Source organism: Trematosphaeria pertusa (genome assembly GCF_010094035.1).
Source record: "Trematosphaeria pertusa strain CBS 122368 unplaced genomic scaffold BU26scaffold_3, whole genome shotgun sequence".
Taxonomy (NCBI): domain Eukaryota; kingdom Fungi; phylum Ascomycota; class Dothideomycetes; order Pleosporales; family Trematosphaeriaceae; genus Trematosphaeria; species Trematosphaeria pertusa.
In genome coordinates this window covers 1,169,400-1,190,672 of record NW_022987214.1, presented here as the reverse complement: position 1 = coordinate 1,190,672, position 21,273 = coordinate 1,169,400, and the positions used below count along the sequence as shown (strand labels likewise).

At 55.4% G+C, this 21,273-nt stretch overlaps 10 protein-coding genes across 10 annotated transcripts; 3 read left to right on the top strand and 7 right to left on the bottom strand.

Moving 5' to 3' along the window:
• Positions 1–49: 49 nt before the first annotated feature.
• BU26DRAFT_477178 (P34-Arc-domain-containing protein) lies at positions 50–1,575 on the bottom strand. Its single transcript, XM_033825592.1, has 6 exons — positions 1,439–1,575; positions 1,142–1,383; positions 805–1,091; positions 614–749; positions 417–566; positions 50–360 (listed from the first exon to the last, which is right to left on the bottom strand). Exons 1-6 carry the CDS (start codon positions 1,498–1,500, stop codon positions 281–283), a joined length of 957 nt encoding a protein of 318 aa, XP_033688176.1. The 5' UTR covers positions 1,501–1,575; the 3' UTR covers positions 50–280.
• Positions 1,576–1,701: 126 nt separating this feature from the next.
• On the top strand, positions 1,702–4,796 carry BU26DRAFT_515547 (WD40 repeat-like protein). Its single transcript, XM_033828098.1, has 2 exons — positions 1,702–1,829; positions 1,874–4,796. The coding sequence occupies exons 1-2, from the start codon at positions 1,813–1,815 to the stop codon at positions 4,749–4,751; spliced, it is 2,895 nt and encodes a 964-aa protein (XP_033688175.1). The 5' UTR covers positions 1,702–1,812; the 3' UTR covers positions 4,752–4,796.
• A 375-nt stretch (positions 4,797–5,171) lies between these two features.
• BU26DRAFT_515546 (transcription elongation factor) lies at positions 5,172–6,936 on the bottom strand. The gene is made up of 2 exons (XM_033828097.1): positions 6,001–6,936; positions 5,172–5,948 (listed from the first exon to the last, which is right to left on the bottom strand). Exons 1-2 carry the CDS (start codon positions 6,668–6,670, stop codon positions 5,521–5,523), a joined length of 1,098 nt encoding a protein of 365 aa, XP_033688174.1. The 5' UTR covers positions 6,671–6,936; the 3' UTR covers positions 5,172–5,520.
• Positions 6,801–7,986, top strand: BU26DRAFT_588007 (NuA4-domain-containing protein; the record flags this gene model as incomplete). The annotated part of the gene is made up of 3 exons (XM_033834704.1): positions 6,801–6,935; positions 6,991–7,197; positions 7,364–7,986. 3 exons carry the CDS (start codon positions 6,801–6,803, stop codon positions 7,568–7,570), a joined length of 549 nt encoding a protein of 182 aa, XP_033688173.1. The 3' UTR covers positions 7,571–7,986.
• BU26DRAFT_216749 (uncharacterized protein) lies at positions 7,878–8,765 on the bottom strand. Its single transcript, XM_033820713.1, has one exon. It carries the CDS (start codon positions 8,640–8,642, stop codon positions 8,184–8,186), a length of 459 nt encoding a protein of 152 aa, XP_033688172.1. The 5' UTR covers positions 8,643–8,765; the 3' UTR covers positions 7,878–8,183.
• Positions 8,766–9,593: 828 nt separating this feature from the next.
• Positions 9,594–10,093, bottom strand: BU26DRAFT_216645 (uncharacterized protein). The gene has a single exon (XM_033820710.1). It carries the CDS (start codon positions 9,989–9,991, stop codon positions 9,659–9,661), a length of 333 nt encoding a protein of 110 aa, XP_033688171.1. The 5' UTR covers positions 9,992–10,093; the 3' UTR covers positions 9,594–9,658.
• Positions 10,094–10,153: 60 nt separating this feature from the next.
• Positions 10,154–11,353, bottom strand: BU26DRAFT_419604 (uncharacterized protein; the record flags this gene model as incomplete). Its single annotated transcript, XM_033823312.1, has 2 exons — positions 10,154–10,275; positions 10,324–11,353. 2 exons carry the CDS (start codon positions 11,351–11,353, stop codon positions 10,154–10,156), a joined length of 1,152 nt encoding a protein of 383 aa, XP_033688170.1.
• A 1,144-nt stretch (positions 11,354–12,497) lies between these two features.
• BU26DRAFT_216712 (uncharacterized protein) lies at positions 12,498–13,252 on the bottom strand. The gene is made up of 2 exons (XM_033820712.1): positions 13,069–13,252; positions 12,498–12,979 (listed from the first exon to the last, which is right to left on the bottom strand). Exon 2 carries the CDS (start codon positions 12,924–12,926, stop codon positions 12,588–12,590), a length of 339 nt encoding a protein of 112 aa, XP_033688169.1. The 5' UTR covers positions 12,927–12,979; positions 13,069–13,252; the 3' UTR covers positions 12,498–12,587.
• BU26DRAFT_216711 (uncharacterized protein) lies at positions 13,253–14,185 on the top strand. Its single transcript, XM_033820711.1, has one exon. It carries the CDS (start codon positions 13,491–13,493, stop codon positions 14,016–14,018), a length of 528 nt encoding a protein of 175 aa, XP_033688168.1. The 5' UTR covers positions 13,253–13,490; the 3' UTR covers positions 14,019–14,185.
• Positions 14,186–15,838: 1,653 nt separating this feature from the next.
• On the bottom strand, positions 15,839–20,583 carry BU26DRAFT_216432 (uncharacterized protein). Its single transcript, XM_033820709.1, has 7 exons — positions 20,099–20,583; positions 19,393–20,044; positions 17,501–19,311; positions 17,083–17,441; positions 16,871–17,021; positions 16,669–16,819; positions 15,839–16,618 (listed from the first exon to the last, which is right to left on the bottom strand). Exons 1-7 carry the CDS (start codon positions 20,432–20,434, stop codon positions 15,975–15,977), a joined length of 4,104 nt encoding a protein of 1,367 aa, XP_033688167.1. The 5' UTR covers positions 20,435–20,583; the 3' UTR covers positions 15,839–15,974.
• Positions 20,584–21,273: the final 690 nt, after the last annotated feature.

Here is a 21,273-nt window from a genome sequence, read left to right as displayed (position 1 = left end):
GCTCATGTGGGCCCGTGCGCCCCCACGCTTCAAATGCAATCAGGTATTAGGGGATTTACACGTGCAGGTATGTGATTTCGTACTCTGCTTGCTTTCCAATTGTGAAACTTCTCTATGGTATTTGGCGTGATCCCCAGCGCTTGTCCTATTCCGTTCGTCTTTCGAACTCTCACAGCCCTTATGCAAGGCTTCGGGGATCAGGAACTTTTACCAACCCCTGGACCGGAAGAGACTCCAAATTCCTCGATCGACTTCCTCACTTGATCTACACAATGGTCCCTCAAGACTGGACTTTGAATGTCCGTCCACTCGCTGTCTTGCGTTCCTTCTCTTCCGCCTCTGGTCTGGCGCGGCGTAGCACTGTGTATTCGTTAGCATACCCACCGCGTCAAAAGATGTCTCATGTGGTTACGTACCTTGAAGGAAGTCAGCCGTCCGTTTCCGCATCCTCGAGTGGATGTAGGCCTTGGAGGCTTTGATGTGATAGTGGAAGTAGTCTCGGAACGTCTGAATATGTGAGATGACGTCCGCTCGTCGTTGGTTTGTCAAATGGCGAGGAAATAGGACTATGACTATTAGTAACGCTGATATATCGAATCAGCTGGATACGGACCAAAAGTGATGTAGCCAATCTCTCCAGAGCCAGAATTATTGACGCCTGGGATGCCCTGTAGTTCCAGGGGAGGGTCGTTGCGGAAGAGCACCTGGGGGGCATTCTGGATTGCTCTTCGCCGGGCATCCACGAATTCCTATCAACACTAGTAAGCGGACTGTGCTCGAATTGTGCACCCCGCTGAGACGTACCTGCAAGAAGACTTTCCCAAAGACCCTGTCCGTCTCTTCCCGGAACACGGTTGAGAAAATTACCGTTACTCGGTCGTGGCTCGCCTTGACGTATATGGCTTCCTCCTCTCGGTAATGGATGGCCCGCACCTCGCCGCCTTCCTTGACGCCCTGTGGTGCCGATTCGGAAGTATATTTGGAAGCTTCCTCTTGCAAGTGCTGGAACTCATCGAAGGCCTGCTCGAACGGTGCGGCCATGGCATTGCGCTTGAGGAGGGATATGCGGCGGATCAGATCGTCTTTGGCCTCTATGCTTCCCGTCAGCTCAGCCTACGGCAACCCCCCGTGCAGATAGTACCCTGGTCTTCAGGCAGATTCTCCAGATCTACTTGCACCGAAAAGTCATATCCGCTTTCCGGCGCGACGATGTACGGCCCATATTCCCGCTCCAGCACTGCCTGCGCACCATACTGCACCAATTCCGAGAAGCACTTGACGTGGATCGAGACAAGAATCTTGGTCTTCGCTTCGGGGGTGGAGATATGGAAGGTTACGCCATCGAAGTCGGATACGACCTGGTCGATTGAGACGGGCGGGCCTCTGCTATGTGTTAGCTACCTGGATGCTGTGTGGCAGGCAGCGGGGTAATGCCTACCCCGAGAAGCGGTCCTTTAGCAGGGATTCAATGAGGACGTTCTGGTAATCGAGGAGAAGCATGGCTACCCGCGTGGCCCCGGTCCGTTGAAGTGGTATATGGAGATATGGTGGGGAGCTGTGAATTGGCGGCGGAGGTCGGAGGTGATGTGCGTGGTTGGGTTGCGGCGGCTTCCCAAATGTGGCTGTGCGTCTGGAAATGTGGGGTTGTGGCGTCCTCAAAAAAAGTTCGGATCCAAAGTCGACCACTCCTCCATTGCTGGCGGGACACGCTGATGGTAGCTACAGAGGGCTGATATACTGATCTGCGTCTTCTGCTCGAATGCGCATTTCTCTTAGTGCGTCTAAGATACCCCGTTTCCCCTTCGGCGCATCATGGTGAAGTCGTACAGGTGTGTTGCGCTTCGATTTAGCACATCTCCGCTTACAGGAATAGCAAGTACGAGCAGACGGATGCATTCGGCGTAGTCGCAACAGCTACTTCCAACATAGTCTGGGCTTCCGAAGAAGCCACTCGGGTCGGATCGAATCGCCCCGCTGGCGCTGGCCGCGCCTATGCCGCCGCAAACGAGGAGGTTCTGTGCTGGGATGTGAAGAAAGGCGAGCTATTGAGCAGATGGCGCGACTCGTCATGCACAGAAGAAGTCACAGTAATATGTCGGAGCGACGTGGATCCGGACGTCTTCGCGGTTGGCTACGCCGATGGAAGCATACGCGTGTGGGATTCGAGAACATCGACAGTCGTAGTCAGCTTCAACGGACACAAATCAGCCGTCACCGCCCTTGCCTTCGATCATTCAGGAGTCCGGTTAGCTAGTGGCGCGAAGGATACCGACATCGTGATATGGGACCTCGTTTCCGAAGTCGGGCTGTTCAAGCTCAGAGGACACAAGGGTCAGATTACCGGTCTCCATTTTCTGCACCCAGAGAAGGTGACTGAGGACGGTGGCGTCAATGGTACGGACTCAGGCATGGACATAGATCACGCTTTCGTCTTGTCCACCAGCAAGGATGCACTGATCAAGATCTGGGACGTAAATACGCAGCATTGCATCGAGACGCACATCGCACAATCGAATGGAGAGTGTTGGGCGCTTGGAGTATCTCCCGATGGCAGTGGCTGTATCACTGCCGGAAACGATGGAGAGCTCAAGGTGTGGGCTATCGATCTTCCTGGTCTTGCAAGAGCGGGCTCATCTATCGGCGAAGGAGTGGAACTGCAGTATCTTCGCGAGCGGGGGATTCTTTATCGACAAGGCAAAGACAGGACTCTTGGAATTGCATTTCACGCCAAATCGGATTACATCGTCGTGCACGGCTCCGAAAAGGCCATTGAAGTATGGCGGATACGGAGCGAAGGAGAAGTGCAGAAGAGCTTGGCTAGAAAACGGAAGAGGAGGCGGGAAAGGGCAAAAGCTGAAGCAAACGGCGAGTTACCCGAGGCCGACCATGCCGACGACAAAGTGAACATCGCAGATGCTGAGATAGGGGAAGTCATCGTACCCTACGTCACGGTGCGGACCGTGACCGCGGGCAAGGTCAGGTCAATCTCGTGGATGTATACTCGAGGATCAAAAAAGCTACAACTGCTCGTTGGAACGACCAACAATCTCATTGTCGTCTATGAAGTCCCACAGAAAGCGAAGTCGAAGAAAGAGGAGACCTTGGATTACGATATGACGCTTTCTGTCGAGCTTGCAGGTCATAGGAATGACATTCGAGCACTGGCACTGAGTTCCGACGACCGTATGCTGGCCTCTGCATCCACTGGCGGGCTCAAAATCTGGAATGTTCGGACGCGGAATTGCCTCCGGACATTGGAGTGTGGAAAAGCGCTGTGCGCTGCATTTCTACCCGGCGACAAAATCGTGGTGGTAGGGACCAAGGACGGTCATATCGAGCTTTACGACATCGCAGCCTCCTCGTTACTGGAAGACGTTACTGCGCACGAGGGCGCGATATGGGCATTGCAAGTGCATCCTGACGGCAAGTGCATCATCACCGGCAGCGCAGACAAAACCGTGAAATTCTGGAATTTCGAGATCGTGCAAGAAGAGATACCCGGCACGAAACGCACCATGCCTCGGCTCAAGCTTGTCCAGTCTCGCATCCTGAAAGTGAACGATGATGTACTCAGTGTACAGTTCTCTCCTGACTCTAGGCTCCTTGCCGTCGCCACCCTCGACAACACCGTTAAGGTCTTTTTCGTTGATTCCCTGAAGCCGTTCCTGAACCTATACGGCCACAAGCTTCCGGTCTTAAATATGTCGATATCAAGCGACAGCAAGCTCATCGCCACCTGCTCCGCCGATAAGAACGTCCGCATCTGGGGCCTCGACTTCGGCGACTGCCACAAAGCGCTCTTCGGCCATGAGGACAGCATTATGCAAATCGGCTTCATTCCACATCCAGTAGAGCAAGACGAAAAACACATCTTCTTCAGCGCCGGCAAAGACAGGATGATCAAAAGTTGGGACGGCGATAAGTTCGAGCAGATCCAGAAGCTAAAGGGCCACCACGGAGAGATCTGGGCGATGACGGTGTCGCGGACAGGAGACTTCGTCGTCACAGCAAGTCATGATAAGAGTATTAGGATATGGACGCGGACAGATGAGCCAATATTCTTGGAAGAAGAACGAGAGAGAGAGCTAGAAGAGCTTTATGAGAACACGCTCGCCACTTCTCTTGAAGACGACGAGCAAGTGGATGGCGAAGCCGCAGAAGCTGTGGCCGCATCCAAGCAAACTATCAGCACCCTCACAGCAGGAGAACGCATTCAAGAAGCCCTGGATCTTGGCCTCACAGACCTCGAGATCGTCCGTGCATGGGAAGTTCAAAAGCGCTCCAACCCAAAGATTGCACCTCCACAACGGAACCCCCTTTTCATGGCTCTCGGCAACATCTCCGCCGAACGTCACGTCCTCAACACTCTCTCCAAGATCCCCGCCGCTCAACTCCACGACGCACTCCTCGTTCTGCCCTTCTCCTCTCTCCCCGCGCTCTTCACTTTCATCTCCATCTGGGTGCAGCGGCAGTGGAATATAACCCTTACATGCCGCGTCCTGTTCTTCATGCTCAAGACGCACCAGAAGCAGATCGTTGCGAGTAGGGAGCTAAAGTCGGTGCTCGAGGCCATGAGAGCGGATCTGAGAAGGACTTTGGGTGGCACGAAGGATCTGATTGGATTTAATGTAGCCGCGCTGAGGTTTGTGGGGGAGAGGGTGGATGAGATGGGTGTGGTGCGCTTGGAGGATGTGGATAAGATGGATGAGGATGGAAATAGGAAGAAGAGGGCGTTTGTTGATGTTGCGTAAAGGGGGAGGTGTGCATAGAGTACGAACGAAATGCAAAATTTGTCCTCGTTCAATATTTCCTCCTGTCCTCGTTCTTTTCTGCATCCGTATACACATGGTTCGTTCAGATACTCTTCGTTAAATCTATTAAGCTGCAAAGCACGAGGAACAATAATTCATGTACGCAGTGTATTTCACACGGAGTATAAAACGCGTACTCTTAGAATGGACGCCTCCGCCTAGGGAGTTGGAGAGGAACAATGCTTTCGGTCGGATACACGGTATTCTTCTTGGAAAACAGTCTTGAAATACATGAAAGTGTGCCTTCGATGTTTCTCTAGTCTTTTAGTCGTATTGAAATGAGCAGGACATAGGGAATCGATAAGTATTCATCAATCTATGAATCATACGCTAGCACGTCAAGAGGTTGAGCGACCAAGATTTGAAATATCTGACTTTAAGCTTTAGCAATCTACAGCAGCTAGAAATAGTGTCTGTCCGACTCGATATACTTAGTCCTCGAGCGAGTCTTTTTAGTAAAGACTAAAGAATATTGTGTAGTCCTCCAATCTTCCAAAGCGGAACCATAAAACGCATCGAGGCGCATGTAATCCGAAAGAAGAACCTTGAGCTAAAGTTTAGTCCGACCGCCTTCAAAAAAGGTAAAAGTCAGCACCGTGCTGAATTGACGCCTCCCATGCCCATGGAAACGCCTGCCACTGCTGCAGTTCGAACACCCAGAATCGTACACGCACCATTCCAGCCTCTGTCGCCGCACCCACGTGATCGCTCAAGAGAACTTCCACCGATTGCCGCAATTCATGCACTCGCAGAACGTTGTCATCGGTTCGTCAGCGGATCTTGTCTGTGCCTGGCTATAAGAAACCATCTTTTGCTTGCACTTGCCGCACTGGAACTCTTTGGAGATACTCTTCTCGACCTGTGCCACCATCGCTTGGTTCATGTTCTCCTTCTCCAGCTTCTCGTCTTCCGCGCGGCGCTCCGCAGACTTCATTTCGTCATGCGACATGGTGACAAATCGTTCCGGGGTGACTTCGCCGGACCGCACGCGCTTGCGCAGAGAGGGGTTGGACTTGTTCTTGAGGTTCTGGAAGAGGGAGCGCATCTTTTGCTTGTAGCCGTCGTTAGTGGCGCTTCCGGCTTTCTTGAAGGCGGCAGCTTCGACAGCTTTGGCTACGGGAAGGATGTCTTCCGGCACTAGAATTGTCTATCAGCAGCGCAAGGCCATATGACCATGCAAGATACTTACGATCCTCGCTCATGAAAGCCAATCCGTCGTACATTAGCCTTACGCACGCATCCCGCGCATCCACCCCAGTAACCTGATACTTGACATTGTCTGTCTTATGGCTCCGCTTCTCTGGGTCCACGTTGTGCTTCTTCTTGTTAGGCATCGGCGACTGCGTGCCGGAAGCCGGCGCAGGTGACGCAGTGCCATTTGCCATGGGCGCCTTTGGTCGCGCAGCTCCCTTCTTTTGCTTGTTCACCTCTTCTCTCCATTTGGACACCATCTTGTTGGCGAGCGAGGCTACGGCGGGGTCATTGTGTGTGCGCAGCTTGTTTATCGTGACGCCGATCCTTGTCTGTCGCAATAAATCTTCGGTAGGTTTGAGGCCGTTGTCCAGGTCGCTGAGGAGCTTCAGCAGAGAGGAGCTGGGCTCCTTTTCGCTAATAGCCTTGTTGATGGCCTTGCCGCGCAGCTCGACTTCTTTGACGTCCATTGTGGTAGAGTGTCGTGTGCGGTTGTCGATCGGAGGCGAGGAAGCGCAGAGTTTACTTTTGTTGGAGGATTCGAGCGCGGCGACAGAGATATATAAGCGCGAGGAGCGTAGAGGGGCGAGAGAACGGCGCTGGCTGGCGATAACGGTCTGAATGAAGGCATGTTGTCGTTTGCTGTTGTCGGCCCGCATGCTTGGCATTTAGGTCCGTGCGCCGAACCTCATCTTTAGTCGTGACGTTGGGAAGCGCTTCGAAACGTCTAAACCACCTGCGAACGACCAAAACTACGAGACTTGCTACCCTAATCGACCATCAAGAGTCATTGCCACAATGGCGGAGAACGCGCCGCCCGCAAGCGCAGGAAACACAGCGACTGATGCCTCGCGCGGCATGCCCTACTACGAGCGACTGCGACGCGACCTGCGAGAGTCCCTCCAGAGGAAACGCGTGATAGACAACAGCTTGGTGCGTCCTATACAATTCGTTCTCGCGCCGCTCTCTACTTACATCTCCGGTTCAGGCACAACTTGAAGACAACATCCTCCGCGTCGAAACGCAGTACCTCGAAGAGACCAGCGCGGGGAATATCATCAAGGGCTTTGACAACTATATCAAAGGAGCAGCGACGACTTCCACGACAGGCGGAGCGGGCACTGCGACACGGCGGAAGGCCCCGATCAGCGAGGTGGACAGGATATTCAGCCGGAGTTCGAGCAGCTTTCTGAGGGTAAGTCGCTTGGAACTGTCCGTGACGATGGACATATTGCGGACTGTCAGGTGCTTGACCGAACTGTTCGTGTGGCCGACGGTCTGCAGCGCAATATGTCCCCTCGTTGGGGGACTCCGTCTCAATCAAGAGACGTGAGAAGTAGAGGATGCTAACCGTTCTACAGGAAGCATCGACTCCTGGATCGGCGCAGACAACGCCGTCACATGCTCCCACACCGACTTCCTCCTTCCCCACCCGCGAATCCAGTCAGCCGACACCAAACGGAGCCAACAAGGCCGGCGCAGGGAGCAAGAAGAACAAGGCCGGCGATGAGGACGAGGCGGAAGGCAAACCGCCGAAGCGCAGCAAGATTACGTACGGCAGAGAGTGAGGAGGCGGTCTGTTCCTATGGGAAGGAATGGGATACCAGATATGGGATATGCTAGCGCGGTTGCGCGTACTGTATCGCTTGCGAAGCCACTCGGCGGGACCGTTTCACGGCGAGATTGAAAGGTCGATCGACAGAGGCATCCAGGAATTCTGTCCAAACGGTGGTGGCGGCTTGAATTCCTGAGTGGATTGTGGTGGTAGGCGAGGTACCGGATCGACATGCTAAAATCGCGGGGTACCGTCACGGGAGCGGCTTGTTATCTCATTGCGAGATAGAGTACCGGAATGTGCACCTGTCGGAAGCAGCACTGTCCGGTTTCGCAGGTGGAGCTCGTTACTGTTAGGCATTCATCGTCGCTCGCCTCGAGCGATGGAGTGGTTGAGACAGACGGTACGTGATGCTTGGCACAGGGAAGCGCATGAAGCACTGCCCTCCCGCTGTCAATAATGGGTGGGCGCACGCGCCTTCGCATAGAAAGAATGACAACATCAGTCCCTTTAGGGGGCCTCGCATCATCAGCATCAACGGTTTGCTACAGCTACAGCTTCTGCCGAAACCAGGATATAATGCCCGTATAACGCGGCTGCAGGTAAGAGGAAAGAATAGATTAATATTAGACATCTCCGGTCGCTGTTGACGCAACAGCCGCAGGCCGAAAGAGCCACATGGCCGCAACTGCGAAGGCATGCATGCTGTTGAGCTCGTATGTATGCGCGAGCGTCTGTGCCATGCCGTCCTGCTTATGTCTGGGTGTTTTCCAGAAGGCGCAGAAGGAAGGTGCAAGCTGCGTAAGGTCAGGGTTCAGATTGCCTCCATCGTAAACCTGAGACATGGCGCGCGCAAGGGGGGTGTGTCTGTGTGTTCGTTTCCTGCCGCCGCAGTATCGTATCTTCGCATCTATGGATATTGTGGCATGCGCGTTGAGACCAACCGTAACTTGACCGCATGCTTTGGATATGGGCATGGCAGCTGTGCTGTTGATTGTTTCTAACGTGCTGGAGATGATGTTTGCGTGGCAGACCCTTTTCTTACCGGGCGCATGAGCAGTCGTCGTAGCCAGGCAGCAGTACATTGAGGCTGATGTTGTAACTGGTACCTGCACAGACACGAGTGGTGGCAAGTTATTGCGTCGCTGTATCGCGGCACTTTGCGACGGAGTGGGGATGGGGCGTTGAATGGGGGACCCCTATGATGGCATGTCTCTATGCTCGCGTCGTCATTGTGTCTCGTTTTGCCGTCCAATCCACTTCTCGCGAGAGGCGCAGGGCTTCAGGCGCCCTACCTAAGCCCGAACGCAACGCGGACCGAACTTTCGCAGTCAGTCAGCAAGCCAGCAGCCGGAAGGGCCTGCAGCTGTGGTTTTGGGAAGCGAAAGAGGGGGGAGGACAGACGACGAACGAACATTGGCAACCAGCGCGCCGTGAAATTGTAGTGGTCCTCCTATTGTCGCGTCTACCGTACCGCACACCGACTCGGGGAAGAGAACGCAACGAAGCCGCAGATGTAACATCGCCCGCAAGCCCATGTCGCACCGGCTGGGATCCCCCACTACTCAGGCCCTGGAAAGGTCGGGAAAACAGCGCGTAAGGGGCATAATGCGCGCATCAGGGTCCAAAGGGCCAAGCCACCGACGTAATGCTGCAGGCTCCCTGGGCGCGCACAACGAATCGCGCTTCGCTACGGCAGCGTTGTTTTTGTCTGCGCTTTCTTTCTCTCGCAACAGCCCTGGCATCGGGCGCCTGCCCTCCCCCGAAGGGGTCAAATGACAATGCGGCGACGATGATGTCGAGACACTGGCCGGCTTTGCTGTGTGACTATCCGAGCGTGCGGGGACAAGGCTGTGTGCTTATTGCCATAAGGATTCTATATTTTGTTCCGTTTCCTTGGGAACTGCGTCATTTTGCTCGCTGCTTTCGCCTGAAACGAGTGACGGATTCCCTCTAACCCCAAGCCTCTGATGTGAGAAGCCGCCATACATGGCTCCTTTGTACTAGGGTAAACCGTGCGTGAGAGCCCCTCCAATCCAAGCTACTGTACAAACGTCATGCAGCCGCCTCGACGATACCCGAGGTAGGTGCTAAAGAGAGTCTAAAACATTAAAGGGTATAGCGAACGATCGTGACCCGTGTGACCGAGGCATGAAGCCCCGAAGCCAACATGGCAGGTGAAGTGTGAAAAAAGTGAGATAGACAGAAGTGAGAAAAGCCAACCCAAGAGCGTGATACTGATACACACGGGACGAGACGAACTCGCTCGTGAAAAAGGGGTACTCGCGGAAACCAGACTCCAAAAAACGCCGTGGTGGCTCCCTGAGGATGCGCAAAGGGGCCGGGGTACTAGGTATCTCGAAAACCGTAGTGCAGCGACTGATAGAAGAAGATTCGTCTCAGCTCTTTTCGTAAGAGGGTCCCAATCTAGCATCCCAACCAGAACTCGCAGCGCTGCGAAACACGCGACAGAGGATATCTCAAACGCACATGTATCAAACGAAGAGACCGGAAAACAGTGATGAGAGAGCAGATCCGAACGGTTGGCGCACGTGTGGCCGATCGGATGTCAATCGCTCAACAGTGATCGGCGGACTCACGCGTCGTCGGGCGACGGGTGATCTTGGTGATTTTCACCTTTATGAACTTTTCGGTGCCTCCTCAAGTTTGAGACGACCGAGAAATGGCGGCCACAGCCCTCGACTTCGCAGGCAAATGCTACGTATGATTAGCGGCGTCCACGACACTTTGAATGTACACACTCACGCTTCTCTCCAGTGTGACTATACATATGGGTCTGCAGCGAACTCGGACGAGTGAATCGCTTATCGCAGATCTTGCACTTGTGCTTCTTTTGCGAGCTTGACGAAACCTTTGAGCTGAACTGGCCCATCATGGACTGCGGCGCAGGAGGGATGTTTGCTCCCATGAGCGCATTCGGACGGGGCAGTGTTCGCGAGTGGGTGAGGTCGACAGACTCTGACGCGGAGCTATAGTCGGTAACGGAGCCTTCGCCGCCATAGTAGTTCGACGGGTTGTAGCTGGCGGACGAAATCGACGAGTGTGCCGAGTGCGCCGACGGGAAACCGTACGAGTCGGTCGAGCTGCGACTGGACCCTTGGTTGCCATAGATATTCCTCGGGGTGATATCCGCCTGGCTCAAGGAGACCATGCCCCGACTGGCGTCAAGAGCGTCGCTGAAGCTGTTCCGCTGCGGTTGCGAATTCATTCTGCTAAAGTCAACTAATGAACTCTGGCGTTGCCGTTGCGTGTCCATGGCGCTATCAATGAACGTTGCTGAGGGTACTGACGGGTGAGAGGAACGACGGGCAGAATCCTGCTGGTATGCATAGGGGCTGCGTTCGCTGGTGCCATATTCCACCTGAGAATAAGGAGCCGAAGTGGGGGCGTACGTGTTTGTATTTGGAGAAGCAGATGAACCGTATCCACCTGTGTAACTCCGCGATAGGAGATCTTGCGGCGCGTCTAGTAAGCTCTCTGCTGCGAAGGTTCCATCCGGGAGGGTAATACCTGATCCTAGAGACGGGGCCGTCACCGGAAGGCCATGGTACGGAATGGCAATGCTGGTCGGCCGCTGTACTGGCTGCGTCTGCGATGGCGCATGGGTCTCGAGTCCGCTCGACACGTTCGTGGCGAGCGAAGTTTGGTACATCTGCTGCTGCGAGGGCGCAGCCGACACCCACGGGTTCGTGAAGTGCGGTTGTGGGTAACGCAGAGGATCGTAGCCCATGCCGTTGAGCTGGGACTGCTGGCGATTATCGACGGCCATTGCCATAGCGGAAATAAAGCTGAGATAGAAGGGAGTCCCTTTTCAACGGTGAAGGAGGTACAAGGCCAGCAAAGAGGGAGCTATCGTGGGAGCACGAAGCCCGGAGGGTCCAAAGGTGAAACAGGATGGTTCGAGGGTCGAGAAACGTGGGGACAGACGATCACTGGCACGCAGACGTGGGATCTGCGGGCCTTTTGAACTCGAGTCTGACAACTGGGAACACCCGTCTACAGGGCTTCCGTTCGGAGTAATGATGAACGCTTCGGGATGCTGATCGCAAGGCCGCTACCTGCGCAGGCGCCGTGGCAGTGGACCACAGAGATTGAGTTTTTGGGCGCTGCGGACGCAGATGACGGAGCGGGATATGCTCGAGCGTTTCAAATGCAGCGCAGAGTGTGGAGAAGCTGGCGGCTGTCGTCGAGCGGGCGCAGGGGCGGAGCGCCGGCGAGCAGAGGGTGGTGCGGTGAGGGTGTGGATGGGGTCGGCCGGGTGCCAACGTTTACTGGCTAGCACGATGGGGCACGAGCGACAAAGAAGAAAGGATGCTCAGCGGACGACGATGGATAGAGTATGGATAGTCTGACGGCGGAGAAGTAGCTGGCGACGGTTTGGAATTGAGTGAGCATTTGAGGCAGTGACTGTTGATCGGCGGGCATCAATTGGGGAGGGCTGATTGATAAATTCGGCTGCTTGGTCTACGTCGTTTGGCTCACAGCACATTCATCATAGGCTGGCAGCCAAGGCCAGGAGGGCAGGCTGGCTCAAGCGTAGCCACCACCGCTAGAGACCCCGGACAGACTAGGTGAGCGTGCAGGACAGGGCCCCTCTCAGGCGCCGCTAGCACCGCGATTATTCTCGAGGCTGCTTTAGGGGTGGTGGGGAGCGCGGGCCTGTCGCTGTTGCGCCCAGTGACGGCTGGTGCTATCGCGACGAGGAGCGCCCAGCGCCCACTGCCCACTGCCGCTGGCCACACAGGGCCGCCCGCGGGAGCGCTGGCTCCGGCGGCGGCGGCGGCGGTGGTGGTGGAGGCCTCGGGGGTTGCGCCGGCAGCTTCAAGCATTCATCATCGCGCTGGACGGCGGGCGGGCGGGCGAATCAGGGCGCGGTGGAGGCGGGAGGGTGCCTTTTGCCTTTTGTTTTGGCGTGCCGCCACTGGAGCGCAGGGACCCCGTCCCGGCGTGGTCCATTCACTGCTCAGCGCTCTTGCTGCTTCGGGCCGCTTGGCGCTCCTGAAACCGTATTAAGTAAGGGGCGCTAGCCGCATCCGCGAGGACAGCATTCTCAAATCCTGCTCGCCGCCCGCTGCTAGCCCACCTGTCGACGTTGCGTTAATTCTCCGGCCCTCAGCTGACGGCCGTGCTCGTTCTGCCTCTGATCCGCCGCTCCTCGAGCAGCCTGCACCGCATGGAGCAGAGGGTCGGGGAGCGTCCACCTGCAAATTGGCGGTATTCGGTATTCGGTCCGCGAGAGACAATCCCCCCCCTCCCTCTGCGAGGACTAGGGCACCTTTGGGCCGAAGCACTGTGGCCGGCTCCCTAGTCTTTGGGACCGCTCCCCCTAACACCACCGCTCTCACCATCCATCCCGTCGACACTCGGACCCATGGAAATTAGCCTCCCCTGACCAGCGGCCCTGCGCGGCGCGTCAAGCAATGGGCAGGCGTTTGATCGCCGTCTATATTCCTTTTCGGCACTGCGCAGGGAGCTTAACCAGATTGCGGCCCTCGCACTGGTCACGAGCCGGGCCATACAATCTCGGGACATGCCAGCCCGTCACCGAGCAGCCTGCGCGGCCAATGGCGGCCGGCCATGGCTCTCCTGGCGTGGAGGACATGGTGGGCTGTCGCCGTACCTGCTTCGCACAGGGCATTCCGCTCTTGGGCAGCGCTGAGTCCGCCCGCAAGCCAATTAATGAAGCCCTGCTTGGCTCCATCAGGCCCAATTCCGCGCTCCAGGGCTCCCTCAAACGACATGATGTAAACGTGCCAGACGTCGACGCTAATGAGCCAATGCGGGCGTAGTAGGGCAAGGCTGCGGTACGTATCCCGACAGTCCAGGTGACAGCGACTCTAGGTGCTGTATCTCCGCAGCCCGACCCTGAGCGCCTTCCCGCCTACACGTTACTAGTTGCAGCCCTATTGCTGATGACGACGGAGCTGCTAGTGCTCATATACGGTACGATGAGAGCCAAGCCGACGCATGCTCGGTGTGACACGGGCGTGGAGAGGGCTGCGGTAGGGGCAATGTCGTCATTCGAACGAGCACAAAAGCACCTCTTTCTGCCGGCTCCGCCCTTGGCGCAGCGTCGTGGGCAGGCAGCCTTCCAATTGGCCGGGCGTTTGACACGGCCAGGTCAGACACGGGGCCAACCGTTCGGATCTCAGCGTCATCTTGCATGTGCCCAAGTCAGACTTCACGCACATCTTCCCGCGCCTGACCCTTGCAACGCCTTCCACCACTTCAGCGCGCCACCCAAACTTTCAAGTCACCGTCCACCACACGAGTATGCCCGATTTCGACGCCTGCAGCATGGCGCTGGACTTGTCGAGGGTTTTGCAAGAGCCGACGCCGATGTGTATCTGCCAGCGGGTGCATCTGTCTCCGCCGTGGCGATCCAGTCAATCAACGCGACGGGGGCTGCCATCTCACCGCTCTGGTCGCAACGCTCGTGAATGGCTGAGTTGTGCACCAAAGGGCCGCCTTGCAGCACCGCTCCCTTGACCTTCTCCGCCCTCCTGCAGGGCTGCGAATGCTTGAAGCCGTTAACTGCGCACCCTGCAGTTATGGCTCGCTTGTCGAATTCCTCGGTGTACAGTACCGTCGTATCGATGCTTGCCACCACAGTGATGCAATCGTCCCAGCCCTGTCGGTGCGACACGCTGTTAGACAGAATCATGTCCCTCGTATCTCGAGTGATGCGATTCCAAGTTCGTTGTGCAACGCTCGCCCACGAACTGCTCCATGGCGCCGACCCGGCGCGGGCAACTCGATACTAGCGTTGGCCCATCAAGTGCACGGCAGGAATGTGCATGCTTGGAGCACTCGCGGGCTGGCGTTTCGGCCAACCAGCAGACCCAGCCTTCTCCGTCCAAGCAATGATTTCCAGGGTTGCTGTACTCGGCACTCCGCGGTGGGCAGACCCTGCATTCGACGAGCTACCTGACGAACACAGTTTAGCCGTTGCCTATTCGCACCTTCCCCAAGTGCACCATGGTTTATTTCCGCGGCAATGGCATTGCCTATTCTGCGCTTCTGCGACGCTCCAAGTCGACAACTGTGGGGAGTCTCCATTATTCCGATGCGAATTCCACGGTTTGCGATGTGATCAACAATCGCATTCCTCAGCAGGAATCGTCTCAACCAGACGCGCGGCGCTGCCAGATCCCTCGTTCTGTTGTCTAGGATGACATTCCGCAAAGCACACTGACATTTATTCCCGAGTTCTGCGCGTGCGCGCTAATTTGCTTCCTTCTTGCGTAACCCTTTAGCAAAACTTTGTCACCGCAATTTATCAAGTAAACAAGAGAGGCACTGGGATGTGCCGAAGCAAGAAAGCCGAGTCGGTATGTCACCTGAAGTCGACAGCGGAGACAGCCGTCCGTTCAATGGACGGCGACCGAGAGAGACCCTGGTTGAGCCGCCCGATACTTTGGTGCGTCCGCGACTTGGACCATGTCAGTTGTGGTGGCCGAGTGTTCATCAGTCCATCTGCTGCTATTGCCTCGATATCGATTCGTTCGGGCCTTCGCCGGGCATCCACGTGCGGCAGGGAAAATCTTCAGAATTTCCAGCTATCTGTACTGATCTCCGTCGCGGCCTCGAGCGCGCAGTCCAGGAAATTGGGAATTGGCCGCATTCGGTTCGTCTGCATCTGAGCGCAGCGAAGCACACGGGCATGGCGCGATTCGCAGATCTCAATAATCTCCCTCCCGCACCTAGCTTCCATCACGCCGTTGGCTTTTTGGCTCCAGCATTTCCCCTTTTGATCCCAGGATTTATTGAAACCCGCGGAGAATATTTGACAAGCTGCGATGGCGTTCGATAGATCCTGAGTTTAATTCGACGTCGTGTCATGGTTCTGCGGTGGGTGTGCACCGACCGGGGATTCCATTGGCAGACCGCATGTTCTTCCAGGTGTAAATCGCCCTGGAGCACGCGCATCCTGCAAGTAAAAGCCCGCGCTCCCCATTTTGTGCCGGCTGCTGCATGTACAGCACGGTTGTAGGCAATCACGTTCGAATGCCTCTAAACAACGATGCGCTAAATCGCCCCAAGGCCGTGCCAATAAAAGTGAGGCTGCTAAGGTCGCCGACCTGAAGTGTCCAATCACGGCCCACTTCAGACGTCGAACCACCATCTGGATGCCGTATTATCATCACGAAGAATTGGCTAAGCAACCGCGTTCGAGATCCGACGTGTGAGGACTGCGACTTCTAGACCGGTGCGCCAACCCACGATAGAGCTCGCATTCGCGGCAAAATACGTGAAAAGGAGGCGGGACGCAGCGGGCGTCGGTGAATGCTGGCTCATGCAGGACGCCCGACACGGTAAGAGGTAGGAGCAAATCTCATCCAGCTCCTCGTTCTCGACTGTGATGGGTCGTCAAAAACAACGAGTTCTTTTCCACTTCACGTTTGGGACCGTGGAGTAACGGTGCGTTCACTGTCGCGAAGTCGCGTCTGCGATAACGATGGTCTGCCGGCCGGTGACTCTCTATTGTGTGTTCCCATCTCCATAGCCACACTCGAGCTCTGGTCAGGCTCGGGAGGGGCACGAGAGAGGGCGGGTTCTACCTCCTTTTCGAGTTTCTGCATGTTCTCGAGGGTCAGGGGTAACTGGGGTTCTTCTTGGGGCCCCTGATAGCTGCTATGCCGGTGTACCTGGGGCCGGGGTCCCGTGAGGGAGAGGAGCTTTTCGTCTCGTGAGCTTGACGCCATCTCCTCAGCGTGGATTCGTCGCATGGCTCGGTCACCATCGGTTTCGGAGGATTTGGCCAAGGCGTTGTCACTTTGGAAGTGCAGGCGGTCAAGCTCAGCCGTCAACGATGCAGATTGCGCCGCCGTTTCAGATTCGCCCGAAAGCTGCGAGGTTTTCGGTTGATCATTGAGGTTTTGGGCAGTTGCACTAGGGCTCGCATTTGATGGGGCCGTGCCGCGTCGTTGATCTTTGTCTTTTCTGGAATGGGAGGCCTTGGCGGATTTGCGTCTTCCCTGAACCGCCCACTTCACCAGCATTCGCTCGAGGAGTCTGCCTTTGACTGGCTTCGCTAAATCTGCATGCAAGCTCAGCATCTCTGGACTGACGATAAGGGGAGCCACTTACAATCATCCATCCCAGCCTGCTGGCATTTCTCCTTGTCCCCCTGAATAGCTGATGCAGTCATCGCAATGATTGGGACGGTCCGAACATCGGGCATGTGCTTGAAGTCCGTTCGGATGGCCTGGGTAGCCTGATAGCCGTCCAGAAGAGGCATCTGCAGAGATTTCTCAGTAAGCGCTCTATGCGAGTGTACATTGGTTCATACCTGGACATCCATCAGGATAATATCGGGACGGGGATGGTCAGGCGATGGTTCCCGCGCAAGGTAGTCAAGGGCTTCCTGTCCGTTCCACACGGCATTGACACTAAAGTGCAACTTCTCGATAGTCTTCAGGGCAATCTGTTGGTTGATTTGACTGATGCATGTAATTAGCCAGACTATGGGAAAAGGGGGGTAAGAGGTGGAGTGTAACTGACTTGTCCTCAACGACCAGTATGTGGACTTTCTTCCTCTCGCTCTCTGAAAGGTTGACCAGGTGTTCTGGAATACTCGTATCCACCATCGGTGGCACCATGGCCTGAGAATCCCCGCGATCACGGGAGTTCTTGACGCTGCCGTTATAGCGTTTTGGAGTCAGCGGCGGGGTGTGATCGTCCGAACTTCCGCAAGACACCGAGACGTCAGCCTGCAGTCGATCAGGGATCGAGGCAAGATCGATTAACGGTGAGCCATCGTCCTGGTACGGTGCTCTGTTAAAAGGGATGAAGAAGGTTGCTGTCGTTCCCTGGCCCAATCTCGACTCTAATGCGATGTCTCCACGCATCAATTGGACGAGCTAAGAGGACGTCAGTTTCCTCTCCTGTGTCAGTGTCAGGGACCAACTTATCAACTCACATTTTTGCTGATTGTCAGTCCTAGACCAGTTCCTCCAAATCGACGAGCCGTAGACGAGTCCGCTTGACTGAAAGGCTGGAATAAGAGCTTGCGAACCTCCTCTTCGATTCCGATACCCGTATCTTCGACTACGAAGTTGACAGTCACTGTCTCCTCAGTCTTGTGCGTGATCGATACCGCGAGCCGGACGTACCCCTCCGACGTGAACTTGATACTGTTGGTTAGCACATTGGTCAGGATTTGCCTCAACCGCCCTGGATCCCCCATGACCCTCAAGTCTCGTTCGACTTCTGGTTGGATAAAGCTCTCATATGCAATGTTCTTCCTCTGGGCTGCAAAAGCCATCATCTTGTTGACGTCTCGGAGAACAACCGATAGGCTGAACTGCACCTCTTCTACGTCCAGGCGCCCTGACTCGACCTTGGAAAAATCTAGGATATCGTTGATGACGGTAAGCAAGCCGTTCGCGGATTGCTGGATGTTCTCTGCGCATTCCTCCTGCTCAACATCGAGGTCAGTGTCCAACAGGAGCTCGCTCATCCCGATTACCCCGGCGATAGGAGTCCGAATTTCGTGCGACATGTTTGCGAGGAATTGACTCTTCATGGAGCTCGCCTCTTTCGCTGCCGCTGCCTTAGCCAACAATCTGCTATTTTCCTTCTCCTGCTTGCGGAGCTGGTTCTCTCTTTCCCGCAGTTCGGTCACGTCCATCGATACGCCGATCACGCCGTCGATGTAAGAGTCGCCTTCTATGCCTCCAACCCTCGATCTGCTCCACAATGGTACGAGTCGCGTGCGGTAATAGCGTTCCTTCTGCATGATCCTCTCAACAATTTCGTCCTGAGCTTTGCCCTCCAATATCTCTTGAATTGGTCGCTTCCAGCGCTCGACCCCCCCATTGGCTTTGTCATGAGCGAAAACCTTGTAAATATTCTTCCCCAGGGCCTTCTCAGTGCTTTCTTCGTTGCCCAATCTCATACCGCCCTCTAATAATATTAACTCGCTCTGCCTGTTGACGACCCACAGGGTTACTTTCGCATGCTCGATAACGCGAAGAAGCTGGCTCTTGGTCTGATGAGCAGACTGTCGAGCCTCTACCAAGTCGTGGATGTCTGTGCACGTCCCAAACCACTTCACGATACATCCCTTGTCATCGTAAAACGGGAGAGCTCGGCCTAGCATCCACCTCCATGCTCCGTCATGCCGCTTAGCTCGGTATTCCGTAATATATTCTTCGCCGGTTTGCAGAGAATGTGCCCATCTTGCCGAGGTCGCAGTCATGTCTTCCGCATGAAAGACGTTTCTCCATCCTTCTCCTAGTGACTCTTCCATGGTCAGCCCGGTGTAATCGATCCATCGTTGTGAGAACCAGTCATGCGCGCCGTCCGGCTTTGTTGTCCATACCATTACAGGCATGAAATTCGCAATAGATTCGAATTGTCGTTCGTTCTCCTCAAGCTGGGCTGCGATTTTCCTAGCGTATTCGGTGACGTCTTTGAAAATGACAATTCCGCCCAGGAACTCGCCTGTCTCGTCATGTAGCACGGGTTCGCCTGTAACATCGAAAACGATTCGATTCCCTGTATTCGGATTCCGCATTCCGATTCTTCGGCCACGCAGGCGTTGTCGGCTGCGGCAAAGCTCCATAATCGGAAACTCGTCTAAAGCTAACTCTCGTTCGTAATCTTCAGTCCAGAGGGTGAATTGCCCTAAGAAGGCTCTCTGATCGCCTAGGTTTTCGATCCCGTCCTGGGGCAAAAGTCGTAGAAGCGCTTTATTGGGTATACCAAAGCTCTCGTCTTTCCACATGGCTGCGAATCATCTTAGCGGTCGTGACCATATGGTACAGAAGGAAAGACAAAACTGGCAAGGGGTAGGGCTGAGCAACGAACCATACGCGGGCATGCTGATGGAATTCAGTATCGCATCCTTCATCTGAGAGGCTTTCTGGAAGATGGAAGCGGACGTAGAGATGTCATGCTTGCTCTTTGGAGGTGGCCCACGAGGAGGGAACTCTACTTGATGAAACGTCGGCGTCACGGCTTTGGAGGTAGGATTTGAATTTGGTCCTGATCGTGGTCCGGACGAAGAACTTGACGCTGAGCTTCGGGAGGCGTTCAGGTTCGTCGCAGTAGCCGTTCTAGTCACTATGCGGCTCGACGGGCGTGACGTGTGGATAGCGTCAGTTGGATGAGCACTTGTGAAGGTCAACGTGAAGTATTGGGTGTCTTCGATGCTCCAGACGGATACAATCAGCGTAGCCTGAAGTGCCTCGTCGTATATGGTAGCCTTGTTGGTTGGAGCTTTGTTGCAAGTGCCAGCACCGAATGGTGCTATGACCACATCGACAGCGACGTCGTGGACTGTAGCTTTCGCCAAATTGGAACTACTTAGCCGGGGTAGTTTGGGCATTGACTCCACACGATCCTGTAGAGCCGTCAATGCGGTGGGCGTACTAGCGCCGCTTTCTGAAGGGGCTTGATGGCCATCAGCATGTCCGCCTGGATGTGACGCGGAATCACTGACAACAGAGTCGAGGAAGTCCTATCCAACAATTAGCAGCGACGTCTGCAATTTGCCCTACTGTGTAACACCAACCTCCCACGACACAAGAATCGGCGAGCCGTTCTGCAATATATCGACCCCCAGTTCGGCTATGCTCTTGCCTTCCAGAATGTCCGTGACCGTGGACCCTTGCGTAGCAGTGCACTCGAACTCTATCCCGAGCAAGCGAGCCATGGCCTCATTGGCAAGAACGACTGTCTTCTGTGCGGATAAGACGAGGAGCGGTATCGGTAAATATTGGAGGGCAGTCAACGCTGCCGTTGTCGACGAAGGCACCGAGGGTAATTCAAGAGGCAGAGGATCGTTGCAGTCACTCGACGCCGGCGAACGCGCTGCGCCGCCCCGCAGGTTGAAGTAACTCCCGTCCATGGAGGTTGATATATCTTCCGCATCCAGGTACAATGTTATGCCATGGAGGTCGCTAGATGTGAACTGGATGCGACCGGAACGCCTTTACTCCAGCCTGGAAATATGAAGCGAACACTTCACCGAGACACAGAAGGGACCAGTGTCAAAACTCGATGCAAACGAGAGGAGGGCGTGAAAAGAACTTGAGGGTCCACGTTGGTTTTGTTATTTCGAGCGTGCGGAGGTAGCGCGGGTTGTACCTCCAAGTCCAGATTCGGAACGTCGATCGTTCGGTCTGGCGTTGGTCTAGGCCCCGCCGCTATGTTTGGGATACGGCGCGCCAGTAAGAGTATCCGCAGCTATTATTGAGTAACCAGGAACACGGAGGGGTTTGGACAAGACGAGGAGAGAGGAGCAGGCTGTGAATGCGTGAGCTGTCACAAGAGGGAGGCCGGAGTGGTTGAGGGTGGAGGGGCAGGAGCCGCAAGCATGTGGGTTCCAGAACCATTGCGGCGACGGGGAAAATGCCATATGACGTCTTTTGGGAAGGCGGGCTATTGAAAGAGACAGCGGATGCTGGGGATCGTTCGCCGGCCGGCTGGCGCGGAGCTGGCCCCTCGCCCCTCGCCCCGCAATTCGACACGGCATATTGGGGAGTTTGAGGGCAAGCGCGAAGCTGGGGGAGGACTGCACTTTTAAACGGACCCTTGAAGGTGCTTGACCCTTGCCGATCCGCAAGGCGATCATCGTGAGACCGTCACATAGCTTTGGCAACACATTGTCGCCAGACGCGGAGGTTGTTGAGTTTCAAATGGCACTCCTGCGCTCGGTTTTCTTCGGAGAATTCGGTCATACCACTT